Source organism: Pleurodeles waltl, chromosome 3_1, assembly GCF_031143425.1.
Source record: "Pleurodeles waltl isolate 20211129_DDA chromosome 3_1, aPleWal1.hap1.20221129, whole genome shotgun sequence".
In the NCBI taxonomy this organism is placed as follows: Eukaryota; Metazoa; Chordata; class Amphibia; order Caudata; family Salamandridae; genus Pleurodeles; species Pleurodeles waltl.
Genome location: NC_090440.1, coordinates 549,521,689 through 549,535,492, shown reverse-complemented (window position 1 = coordinate 549,535,492; position 13,804 = coordinate 549,521,689). Strand labels below are relative to the sequence as shown.

General features: G+C 44.4%; 1 protein-coding gene across 5 annotated transcripts in view; it reads right to left on the bottom strand.

Moving 5' to 3' along the window:
* DENND4A (DENN domain containing 4A) overlaps positions 1-13,804 on the bottom strand; it is a 518,288-nt gene that overhangs the window by 172,275 nt on the left and 332,209 nt on the right. For all 5 annotated transcript variants that reach the window (XM_069222901.1, XM_069222904.1, XM_069222905.1 and 2 more), the window contains exon 15: positions 9,698-9,833. In XM_069222901.1, coding sequence (XP_069079002.1) covers positions 9,698-9,833 — 136 coding nt within the window. The remainder of the gene's footprint in view (positions 1-9,697; positions 9,834-13,804) is intronic.

Here is a 13,804-nt window from a genome sequence, read left to right as displayed (position 1 = left end):
AATCCGGAAAAAAACTTTGGGAAGAAATTTTAGGTGGGTTCTGAGAACTACCTTATTAGAGTGGAAAAATGTATACTGTTCTATAGCACATAATGCTTGGATTTCGCTAACCCTACGAGGTGATGTGATCACTACAAGGAAAGCTGCTTTCCAAGAAAGATGCTGTAGGGATGCCTTATAACTGGGTTCAAAAGGATCCTCCATCAAACGTGAAAGGACTATGTTAAGCTCCCAGGAAGAAGGACGCCTGACGGGAGGGAAGACCTTTTTTTCACCCCTCAAGGATATCTTTAATTACTGGGATTTTCAAAAAAGAGATCTGTAAAGGATTTTTTTCGGCACAGAGAGACGCCAGGTGAACCTTTATGGAAGAGAATTGTAAGCCAGATTTTGCCAAACAGAGGAGACAGGAAAGGGTGGCTTCTTCCTGGCAAAATGTAGGGTCTATGTTCTTGGAAGAACATCAAATGCATACTCTTTTCCAATTAAAGGCATACGCTGTACGTGTTAATGTCTATTTGGCCTCTTTAAGAATATCCATACAGTACCAGGGCAGGTTCAAGTGTCCATACTGCACTAGCTCAAGAGCCAAGCTTCCAAATTCAATGAGGGGAGATTGAGGTGAACAATCTAGCACAGTGGTTCCCAAACTGTGGTCCGGGGACCCCTGGGGGTCCGCAAAGCCTTCTCAGGGGGTCCGGGAGAGCCTAGAAAATGAAAAAATATTAACATATATTGACAAATTAGGTCCCCAGCTTCCAGCAATGACTCAGGCGGGGGTCCCCGGATTCCAATGATGATTCAGTGGGGGTCCCTGGGTTCCATTAATGTTAAAGTGGGGGTCCACAGAAATCAAAAGGTTGGGAACCACTGATCTAGCCTTCAAACTTCATTAGTAGGTCTGGTTGGTATCTTCAGATATAGACGCTGTGACTGGTGAAGGAGGTCCGTGAACCACCATTGACGTGGCCACACCGCAGCTATCAGAATGATTCTGGCTCTTGAGTGGGGCAGCTTGAGGAAGACTGCCGGGATCAGAGGGATTGGTGGAAAGGCGTAGAGGGATCTGCCTGACCAGTCTAGTCAAAGGACATTCCCTAGGGTCCATGGTTTGAAGTCCCTCGAGGCGAAGTCTTGGAATTTCTTGTTTTCTGTGGTGGTCAACAAGTCGATGTGCAGAGGGCCTCACAGCCTGACGATGTCTTGCACAACATCATTGTGCAAGACCCATTCGTGGTTTTCTTGAAGAGCCCTGTCAAGGGTGTCTGCCTGCACATTTTGCACACCAGGGTTGTGAGTTGCCGTGATACACAGGTTTCTGGCTATGAGCCATCTCCAAATTGCTTGGATTTCGTGGGGTAAAGGTCCGGACCTCGTTCTCCCGGTTTGTTGAGGTAGTACATGGTGGTTGTATTGTCTGTCTGAACAAGTAGGGATTGGGTCTTTAATGATGGGTCAAACACTTGGAGCGCTAGGTGAACTGCCCGAAGCTCAAGGAGGTTTATGTGATATGTAATTTCCCTCAGAGACCATTTGCCTTGATTTTGGAGATGACCATGTAGGCTCTCCTACTGTGGTTTGAGACTGGTGGAAAGGCATCCCGGGAAGCAGGTTGGTTTAAGAGCACCACGATGTCAGAGATTGCTTCACATGAGGAGAAAGTATGATCTTGTTTTCCCAGTTGCCTGTCGCTTGATCCCACTGGCCCTCGAGACACTACTGGAGGGGACACATGAGAAGGTGTGCATTCAGAGTGAGGAAGATACATGAGGCTACGAAGCCAAGAAGGGAGGACAGTGACCTCACCGTGTGGTAAGAAGCTTTCATTAGAGAGTGACATTTCCAATGGATCAATGAAAGTCTCTCCTCCGAAAGAGACACTCTTTCCCGCATGGTGTCAATGGTAGCTCCTAAATACTGCAGAGTCTAAACCGGAGTGGAGATCTTTTTTTTTTTTCGATAGTGAAAGAGGTGCTCTGGACCAGTCACCCCTGGTGCCAACTCATCCGATACAAATATTCTATCCAATCGAGTAAATGTGCCGTGTGTGGGTAAGTGACAAGTGTATTCCAGGTGCCCTGGGTTTCTCTCCGTACGTCGTAGATAATTGCGTCGTCATATAGGGTTTTGTGTTCTTCTTAGGTGGATGTCTGTCTAAATCTCCATCCAGGATACAATTGAAATCCCCAGCCCAGATCAGCTTTGTATCCACCATACGGGCAACCATGTCTAGTAAATTACCATAAAATTGGCTATCATCAATGTTTGTCCCATAGGAGTTCAAAAAGGCCACGTACATCCCGTCTTAGTCAATTTGGTAGCTTCATGATCTGTGAGGTGAGTCTCTTGCAGGCAGGCTACATCCACCCCTCGCCTTTTCAGCAGGTTGAACACCCTATAACGTTTTTGATAGGACCCCGGCCCTCAAACATTTCAGGTAAGAAGCTTATATTTACGCATAATGAGCACCTTTAATGATTGCTTGGGCGCCCCAAAAGGGCCCTCTCCCTAATGTATTCACAGTGCCTCCAACACATCATCAGAATAACAAAACACTGCAACACTAAATCCATGGACAGCGAACAATTAAACAACATGTTCTCGTCCATGATTATAGATGTGCCAGGATGTGCATCATTCTCACCCCCCACCCAGAGAATGCAGGAATAGGAGCCTTCTCAACCTACTGTCTGAAGTATCCCTCCCCCCCATCCCTTCCATGTCTGTTGCAGCAGTCAAGTATCAACATTAACTGAAGTTTGGGCTCCGTATGAGTAAGTAAGCTGCGTCAGGAGGCCTGACCCTAAAGCCCAACCGTATGGTTATCCCCTAACATTAGGGAACAGCAGAAATTATAGTATCAGTGTTTTCCCTGCACTCGGTTGGAGCCTGTGTACTAGCTCCCTCAATGCCCCTAGGGATGTGACTACTGAATATGAGCATCTAGAAGGCCTTGTCATGGTCAGCCCTACCACCTCCCACGCCCAGGTATCCTCCTACACTTTTAGACTCAGAATACCACATATTACATCACATTGTGTACACAATGGACCTCATCCTCAGACCCCCTGCTTCTGTTAGAGAGATGTCTTCTTCACATCATTGTGTAGTTAATCCCATTTGCCCCTCATCATCTAACATTCCCACTATTGGGTCAGTTGACCAGGAGGTGTTTCAGATCCTCTTATGTGTCCAGACTCTAGGCTCTACATTTGCTCTCAGGCCAGGGCATCTGAAGCTCCCACTTCTTCAGTCTCACAGTCCGAGCCCGGGTCTCTCTGATCTGAGGGAGGAGTTACAGATCCAGTCTCCTCAGTCAAGGTTTGGCCAGGTTTAACATCCGGTTTACATATGCAGTCTTCCATAATCATTGTACCGTCTTTGCTGATCACCACTCATCTGGGCCCTTCCTCCTCAGGTGAGGACCACTGCACAGAGCAACCTCGCCGGGGGGCCTTTTCGATCTCCATACTTTCTCTGCGATTTCCTTTGTTCATGTGGTCGCCCTCTGGGGACTTCTGACATGTTTAGCAATGACCATGACTCCTCTGGCTGCTCAAAAAAGTGTGACTTTCCGTCATGGATGACCTTCAGTTTGGCCAGACAGAGGAGCATGTACCTGATGTGCATGGTTCTGAGGTGTTGTTTTGTTTTTAACTGCAAATAAAGTTTTCTGTCGCTCCTGTACTCTGCGAGTGTTGTCTGGATAGATTGCTATGTTCCAGCTTTCATATTGTGGATTAGCTTGTTCTCTTGCCGTTTTAAGGACTGTGTCTTTTTCCCTATAGTTTAACAGGCGTGTTATGAGAGCCCAAGGCGGTGCACCCGGAGGATGCTTCGGGGCTAGGGCCCTGTGGGCTCTCGCTACAAAAAATATTGTGATAACTCCTCTGGTTTGATCTCATTTCGTACCCATTTTTCTGAGAATCGCTCCACCTCATGCCCTCCTTTGCCTTTGGTGAAACACAGGAATCTGGTATTATTCCTCCGTGAGCGTCCCGCTGCATCCTCCGCTCACTCTTCGAGGGCAGAGGTGAGAGCAGTCATACATGAAATCTGTTGTTTGAGCTGTTTGACTTCTGACTGCAAGGTGGTTATGCTACTCTCTGCCTCAGAGACCTTAGCCATCACTTTTCTTAGGTCGACTCTCAGGAGATTAACCTCCACCGATACCCTGGCAAATCTAGTCCTCCAGCGATGTCCTCGATTCCTGTATGGCTTCTAGTATCGTCGCTCTAGAGGGTTCCTGTGAAGCCTCAGACAAGCGATCCCTGGGAGTCCTGTGCGTGCCCAGTAAGCTGCTGCGTCCCCTGCCACAGGTCATGTATTGGGTTATAGTATTTTAATTCACTTGTCGCTGCACTCGGTCTCTTCCCATGTTGTAGGCCCTGTGTACACTGTCAGTGACAAAGTTCAGTGACCTCAAAACAAAGGTTTGCCACTATATATCCCCCAAGTGTCTGCGGTAGCGCACAGATGTTTGTAGAACGTTGATCATTATTCTACCCCACAGTGCTGGATCCCAGGGGTTCCTGCCCAGGCGCTATTTCTGTGCTTCCACTGGCTATCTAGCGATTAGAGTGGCTGTGGTGGATATGTTGTAGGCGGCCCCATACTCCCCCTGTGTCCGTCGTCAGTTGTCTTTCTCCCCTCATTGCGCTCCTATCTCCGGTACCTGTTTTGCGCTAAAGCACATGGTGCCAGTGGCTTGTATAATGTCTCCACAGTATATAGTGTTGTACCAGTTGCAAGCCTCCGAGGGAAAAGCCCCCCTTGTTTGTCACTATAGAGAGGTCACCCCCGTACTCTACTCAAATTGTGCTTGGTCCAGCAGCAGGGGTCCTCTGATGATTACATAAAGCCGCTCCCGGGGCGTTTAGGTGGGAAGGCCGCCTTCATCAGGCCATACTATTCCATTGCGTAGGCCACTGTACCGTTTGCTCCAAGGGTGCCCTTTCTGCAGCACTGCCCGCTGCCACCGCCCTATCAGCGAGGTCCACTGCATCCCCGGGCCTCCTCCGCTCTGCTCCAGTAGGCTGCAAAGCTCCGGGCCCCTCCTACAATACCAATGCGGCGGGTCGCACTTTTAGCGGATCACCAAGCTGCAGGCCCACTGCGGCCGAACAGGAACTTCAAGAGGCTGCCACTCCAAGGCTGCAGCAAGGACCCTCTTCACAGTCCTCACAGTGCGCCAGTTGTGCCCTGTCGCAGCACAGCCAGGATCCAGCCAGTTGCTGTCTGGTAGCGCACCCCTGCAGCTCACCGCGGTCTGAGGCATCAGTCACCCAGCCCGGCCCACCTTGTCAGGCAGTGTTTGTCCTTTTGCTTCTCCTCAGCGGACAGCCCCTGCCGTCGTAGGTCTCCGCTGGACTGGGCAGGCAAAACAGCAGGCAGTGCTGTATTTGCCCTCGGGCAGGATTATTCAGGATTTGGGAAGGCGGGCATGAGAGCTCTCTAAGAGCAAATCCTGTCAGCCATGTTGCTGGTCACGCCCCCCCAAACCGGAGTGGAGATTGACTTGTTGTAGTTGATGTGACGACCCAACTGTTGAAGGGCTTTGTTAGTCCAGTTGTAAGGTTGCTGAGCTTCTTGTGAAGTTGACGCTTTTTTTAGCCAATCATCTAGATAGGGATAGACGAAGATTCAGTGCCTCCTGAGATGAGCAGCCACTACTGCCATGCACTTGGAGAAAGTTCTAGGAGCTGACATGAGTCCAAATGGAAGGACCTGGTATTGATAGTGGTCCTGCCCCACTACAAACCTCAAGAATATGTGGCGTTTCTTGTCAATGGATATATGAAAGTACGTGTATTAGAGGTCTGTGGAATAGAGCCAATCTCTCTGGCATAGTTGGAGACGGATCTGATGCAATGCCAGCATCAGAAACTTTTCTCTCCAAATCCATTTGTTGGCTGTTTTTAAGTCAAGAATAGGTCTGGACTGGTTCTTGTCTTTTTTTCTTCACCAGAAAGTATCTGGAGCAGATGCCTGTACCCCGTTGTTTGTGAGGTACAACCTCCACCACATGCTTCTGCAGCGAGATGTTGACTTATTTTCAAAGCATGTGCAAATGATGGTTGGATGGTTTTGGTGGTATTGTCGGAGCTGGTGAATCTTAGGCAATACTGATTTTGAACAATATTAAGCACCCACAAGTCTTTTGTGATTTTATTGCCACTCTGCCAGACAGTGTGAGATGCTTCCCCCAACCAGAGTGGGCAACAAAAGAGGAGGAAGGGAATGTTCATTGTTTGGTGCCTGTCATGGGTTTACCCCCTTAGGCGGGTTGTTGGGAAGATCACCCTCTAGATTCTCTTTGCTAATGGTGATGCTGGTGAGATTGCTGTTGTTGGGGCTGCTGGCGACTGTGGTACTAATAAGGAGTTTTAGCCCTCTGGCGGCATTTGGTCTTTCGAGAGCGACAGCCCTAAGAGTTTTTCTTTCCAACATAATGAGAGCCATCTCGTCTGTGTGGCTGCCAAAGAGGGTAGAACCAGAAAAATAAAGATTTAAAATGTTTTGCTGTGACTCAGATTTCAATGATGTGAGCCGTCGATAAGAATATCATCTTAAGGCAATGCCATGACAATACTCATGAGCCGCTAACAAGAAGGAATCTGCTGTGGCGCTGATGATTTGGTTGGATACCATTAACTCTTTGTTTACTATCTCCAGGAAGTACTCTCTCTTGTGACCCTGGGAAGATCGCGAGGGGAACTATTCAAATGCTTATGACTATCAAAGGAGATCCCCTAAGAGAGAAAGGTTGAACGCGGGGATCAAGATGTAGCAAGGTATTAAAAATTGTGTAAGGGAGGAATCCTAAACAAGTACACCAATCAGTTCAAGCACAGCTGGGAAGGGAAACCAAACCTCTGGGAAACAGGGAGGGAGCACAGAATACAGGGAAACACAGGAAATGGGAACAAGTGAGTGTTGCTCAGAACAGCAGAAACTATCCTAAACAGCTAGAAAACACAATCTCACATCTAAAGAAAAATCAAATGACTGTACAAATTTGTTAAAGCAAGCTACATGAGATAAAGTAGTAACTACAACCATTACTCAAGCTGAGCACACTGATTCACCTAACACACAACAGAGGTAATAACCAGATCATTCAAAGTGTGGTGTGCAACCAGATCTCAAATTGTTAATTACTTTGGCATAGCCAGTTCTGTAGTAGGGCAGCAGGTCAGAAGAACCACATGTCCAATGCAATACAATCTGCAAAGCCAAGCTTACAATATATCAACTCTACACTGTCTGGATGGTAGGCTGCAAGACCCATGTTGCAACCAAACCCAGTTGCTGAGAAAACTCATGCAGTCCACACCATGAGAATTAATTGGGTCCATTGAGTCTATCAGTGGACACAATTCCTATAGAGCTCCTCACCACAGGCAAACCATCAACCACAGAAAAGCTTGCACCAAAGGAGTAACAGACTAATAACTTGGTTCATGTGTGCTATACATGTAATACTCATCACACATGTAAACTAAGGAATAGTAGAAAGCCAAAGTGAGGGCTGCGTTCTTTTACGCTAGGCCCAAAATATAGGAATTCACAACTACTGTCTCCATCACTGTAGTGAAATGTTTTCAGACTCCCTTTTAATGGAAACAGGAGAAGGCACTGGGTGGCACTTGCATTTGAAGGGACGGGGCAACACCTGTATTTGACAGGATAGGGGTGGCACCTGCATTTGAAGGGACAAGGATAGCACTTATATTTGAAGGGACTGGGGGGGCACTGTATTTGAAAGGACAGAAGTGGTGCTCTTATTTAAAGCAAGGGAGTGTTGCATGTATTTGAAGGGAAGGCACAGCAGCTATATTTGAAGTCACAGGGGTGGCACCTGTATTTGAAGAGACAGAGGAAGCACGTATAATGGAAGGCAGGGGCAGCACATGTGATTGAAGGCATGGGAGGCACATTATTTGAAACCTGGGTTACCGACGATTAAGGATTTTTGAAAAGCCAAAATATGGAAAAGATTTACCCTTTCAGAAAAGTCTCCACAAAGCAACGTTCGGTGGTAAGGGGTTCTAATAAAATCTAATGTGTCCCTATAAGGCAGGAGTCTTCAAAATGGGAGGAAAGGAACCCCCACAAGTGGTCCCAGGGTGGCGCCAGGCTCTGGGCAAAAGAAGGATTATGCAGACAATAGTGCTTTTTTAAAGAAGAAAAATGTTTATTGCATTTGTAGATCGGTAACAGAACTTAACTGCAATGTTTAAATACGTCTAGACTTATTTCAACATTGCCAACCTAATAAAATAGTTATGAAAAATTCTGATGGGGGAGCAATGATTATTTATCCACGGAGAGGGGATTGGGGGTTGGGGCGGCATTAACAAATTTGAAAACCACTGCTATAAGGGATACCTGTTACAACACATTTATAATGTATGTGAGAGAGAGGGAGTGAGTCTGTGTGCGCGCGCACATCTATATTGTTTATCTGCTGAACTGTACTAAATTCCTGTCTAAATTGGTACCCTTTTCTACGAGACATCAGGGGTTAGTTCACATTCGTTTACAAATGTGACATGATGTAACCAAAGTCACGTGATTCACGGCTCTGCATTCAGAAAAGCTGGACTCGACAGTAAATTAACCGCAGCTAATTAGTCCCCCAAGTCTGACCTTCTCATCAGTAAACGAATGTCCTTTTAGTTCCTTCAGCATTAAATTGCCCCGAATAAACAAAAGACAGAAGCATCTTATCAATAAGCTCCCTCTGTTAGCTCAGCATAGCACTGCAAACAGACCTGCCTTCAGCGAGACAGGTCTTAAAAGGTAAAATAAGATTACCTAAATCAATCGTCTTCAGTAATAGTAAAACCATCTACCTACTACACATAACATAAAATAGCTATTTGTGATATTCTTCATGTCCGCTGTGGCATTCTGACCCAAAAGAAACTTTGAGAAGAAAAGAAAATGGATTGTTCTTGTCAATTACATCCTGCAAATTCATATCGAGGTTGCACAACAAGGCTTTAATACAAACTTGTACCGTTCCGCGGTATTTTAGGATGTCATCAAAAACCATTGATGGAACTTGAAGCGAGTAATTCACCTGAGATTTACTCTTCTGTGGTATGTGCATATTTGTTTGGGTTCCGCGACATATGTATAATGTGGGATACACTCAACGCTTTAAATGGGCAGGTAGTGTCCAGTACTGAGTACCTGCACGTTATAGCTATGCTGCAATACATTTAATGGGATAGTACCACACTTCTCAGGAGCAAATAGGTACTCTGAATAGAGAGTACTTGCACTTCTGTATTTCCATTAAAAGCACTGGTTACACTACCATGGAACACCATGCCATGGGCTTTCTGTTGGCGAATCATTGTTTTCAGTTGGGAATTTTCAATGAGTTCAAATGAACTAAAAGCCCTGCATGCACAGGTAAGGTAAATTAAAACCCAGGACAGGAATCGATGTAGACTTGTGTGATAGTTATAGACCGACCCTAGTATTTTTGTGTTTGTATTTACATGAATGCAAAAGCAGAGAATGTTAGGTCTGTCGGAAATGAAGTCAGTGTAACCACTCTGTGTACAAATGACACTACACACATTATGGAAAGGAATCAGAACCCTCTCCAGATGTTACTACGTAATATGGATCTCAAAAGGAAAACTACACCGAAAAAATAAGATGTAGAAAAAAATAGCACCTGTTTGGTTCTCCTGAACACTGGCGACGGGCTGCCGGGACTGCTGGTCTTCACGTGTAGTTTGTTGGCTTTTGTTTGCAGGAGCCCCTCTGGCTGTTCAAACAGCTCCTGGATTAGCACCGGAAACCCACTGTAACTGCAATCAGGATAAAAGAAACATTACTTTTAGAAGTCGTCCGTCTGATGCATTGGGCGTTAAGTATGTCAGGTGTGCAGGGCCATGCCCCCACAAGGAGTTTGGAGATCCGTGGGCTAGAGTCTGACCTGAACTCAATAGATTTCCCACTCTTCTCCAACAGGACCCTCCTCCTGACCCCTCCCTCTCCCCCCAATGCTACATGCCTAGAGCAGAAGTTGGTGGCCTAACTAAAGTCAGAGCAAACAAGTGAGTGACCAATCACCGCAGACTCCACTGAAACATTTAAATGGTTCAGAGATTACATTAGAGGCTACTTTACAGCAAGCAGAAGACCTAAATTAACAAGCATGTGTGCAGTTGTCCATTCTGTTGGAGTCATTAATACCGGGTACAGCTAATGTTTTTAAATGAAATGAAAAAAAAAATATTTGTAAAACGCACATATAATATACCCTGAGGCGTCTCGGCGCTGTCTACAACACAAAACACCCAGAGAGTTACAGAACAAAATGCATCCTGACAAGCAAACAAAAGGATACTTATGGTGCAGAATCAAAAAATAACAATGACTGTGGCACTGCACTATCATAACTTCCTTGAAATGCTGTCTTTTCTTAGACACAAGATTATTTTAATAGGGACAGAAGCACACTTCAAATCATTCAAATGGGACTAAGGAAACTGCATGGACTTCCCCCAGGGAACAAAATCTACCATGAATGAGTGGCTATGAAACAATAGAACTAGACACACAAATGGGTAGGAATACAACCATGACAGCATTCTGGTGCTATAATATGATTACGTGGTGATTTCTGCTTCAATGACTCTCCAATAAACTGGGGGAATTGGAGCCATAAAGTATTCATAAAACTGGATCAAATACTCCAGGAGGGTAAGATTGAAACCTTTTGTACCCTGATGGAGAAATTTGTGTTCGACCAGAATTATGCATGGCAATTTCATTAAATTGTTACACTGTTTGAAGGAATGCCGTGGCCCTGAACCTACCTCAATGCATGTTTTACCAATCAGGAGATATGTTGAAACAATAGGGATCGTCTAAGGTAGTACTTTTAGGTATAATTGGTCTATTTATAGATCACATGTACTTGTTTCCAGTAGAACAGAATGTTTGTTGTTTGCCTTCCTTGGCAGAGGTCCCTCGACAGGGAATACTATGAAGAGGACGGTTCATTATGATCAAATCTTATGATTGATGTCTAGGATAAGCACATTTTAAATTTCTTGATTTTAAGGTTATACATAACTGGTATTGGTTTCTCTCGAGACTACTCTCCTACTAACCTTGTTGGAGAAGTTTCTTTTAACCACAGTCCAATATCTAGTTTACTGGGAGAGTTTCAGGACACAGCAATTGCTAGGCTTGCAGAAAATAAGTACAATATTGACCTGATGCTTTTCATCAGGCCTAAGTCTGAGAAAGTGTAAGCACAAAGCATTTGACTAGTATATTTGGATCCATGTTTAACAGGGAAATTTGCCCATACAAAGCCAGTCTATCACAGCAGTCAATGGACTGTTCACAGCTTTGTAGCACCCCCTGTTCAATCAGATTTGTCAAGGAGTTTAAAAAACAAGCAAACTTAAAATGTGTTCGTTTGGAGTAACACAAATTCCCTTAACAACTTACTCCCTGCCATGAAAAAAAATGGATTGTTTACAATTAGCAAAATATTTGTCAGACTTAGTGCATGTGCAGCCTTTGAGAAGGCCATGTGCTATGTCAGTTCAGCCAGAATTTTAATACATCCTCCACATTTTATGTTTCTCCAACCTAGTGATGGCAGTCATCCGTTGTGTATTTTCTATGGCTACTCCCAGCTTTCGTCGCCAGAATAACAGTTCTTTATTTATTTATATTTTTAACTTAGGACAGCTGCGCATTCAGTCTCTGCTTGGTGAATGGAAAAGAGGATACGCCAATATTTGGAACAGACTACCATGATTTGAGGTGAAAGCACAATAGGGGCGAATTGACACAAAGGCTTATCACATTTTGAAACACTCAAAATGTCTAGTCTGGAGTAGCTCTTGTACCAAGATTTATACTTTTTAGGTGACTGAAGGCCCTCATCTAGGGATAACAAAGTCATTGGGCAGAGTACCTTTTAAGCGGATGTTCTAAGGAATCAGGAGTCTTATCCAACCAAGAATCAAGCACTATAATAAAGGCTCCACCCACTAGATTATGACACCCTATTGTTTCCAATCACTACCCTCAGGAGCAGAATTTGGTCTTGCATTTCACTATGTAGAAATAGATTCCTTACTCTTCCTGGAGTAAAGGGTGCTAAAGAAAAGAGTTGTGCAAAACTGGTGCAACTTGCATTTGCGTAAGTATACAAAATGTTGTGAAAAGTAGTGAAAAGTAGTACATATTGTGTCTTAACATCCACTTTGGATGCAGAGACATTTCAAGCTAAAATAATAGTGCAAAAACTGCAAGCTTAGTTCTGGTTATTCTTGCTGTCCCTGTGTGCTCATGCTAACGTTTTGATGTGAACAGTGTGTAAATTATGCAATGCAACATAATAGCATAATTTTGGAAATTTCAAGTAGCAAGCGTAACAAGAAATGACCAAGGTTATGCAAGATTACCTGCCCCATTGCCCCTTTGAAGGGTTTGGTTGAATTGAACACATTATTTTTGGTTTTCTGAATCTCTGCAACGTCTATCTGCCGCTCTCTGAGGTGCCAAGGAAGTTGCTTTCTAGCCTATCTTCAACCCTTCGATATTAACAGTCACTAAAGTTTCCTGGAACATGGCTACAAAGAGTGTATAAGGACCACAATGGTTCTGGCAGATTGCCAATCAGGGTACACCTAATGTATTTATGATGAGCTCTATAAAATCAACCTAAGGTTCATTGATTTTTCCAATTGTCGCTTGATCATTTTTAATTATTTGAAAATGTCAAGTTCTTAATTTCACTTAATATTGCACTTGAGTCTGTTTTTGTACAAGATCTGAGACTACATCTACAACAGTAAGCTACAGTTTTTGAGCCACCTTCTAAGCGTGAGGAATGGTCAGGTATTTTATGAATCACCAATCCGTTAGTGATGTAATATGCTTGCCCTTAGAAGCAGCAAGATGTCATGCTCATAAGCACCACACTCATGAGCCTTCCCTTTATCAAATAGCAGCAAGGATGCAGCTGCATGTTATATGGAAATATTTATATCGCACACAATGGCCTACAAGAGCACCGTGGTGCCACACTACAACTCTGCTACATGCCAATCCCCACAGGAGAGCATTCGGGACTGCAAAGAGAGCCAAGTCTTAAGCTTTTTCATAATGACGGGAATACCATACTTCAATCTGATTGAGAAAAGCCAGTCAGTTCAATTACTTGGAGCAGGCGAATAAAATGCATGTCCACCTGTCCTATTATGTGTTATCCTTGGGACAGTGAGCAATCAAGCATACGCAGAGATTATGGCCCTACGATAAGGAACGATGGTCCTTGACAGAAAGTCAGCCCATTCTTTTTCAAAGTTCTGTGAACTAGACAAAGTGAGTTAAAAATTATCCTTTTGCCGGTAGGAAGCCAATGAAGTAGCCTTCAAAAAATGAAGTTATTTATGTGTTGTTCTGGAAAGACTGTGCATGGTTCATTGGTGGCCTTGGGCAGTGCTTGTGCCGCAGCTGGCTCAAAGAAAGGTATATGGCAGTTTCTCAACATGCTGAGATACATTCAGTTTTACTGAGATACAAATTCTGCCTGCACTTTCCCTAATATATCATTGTTAAAGGCTCAAGTTAGGGCTGAAGTAGGTAAATATATATTTACTTTAAAAAATAAAAAAAAATCAAAGGTTACAGGGACGTTATAGGTAGGCTCCCATTTTAAACATGCAAAACCATAGAAATTTACCAGGTATGGTTAGGGTTACCTCAAGTAACTATAACTCATGCCCACGCCATGCACAGTTTTTTT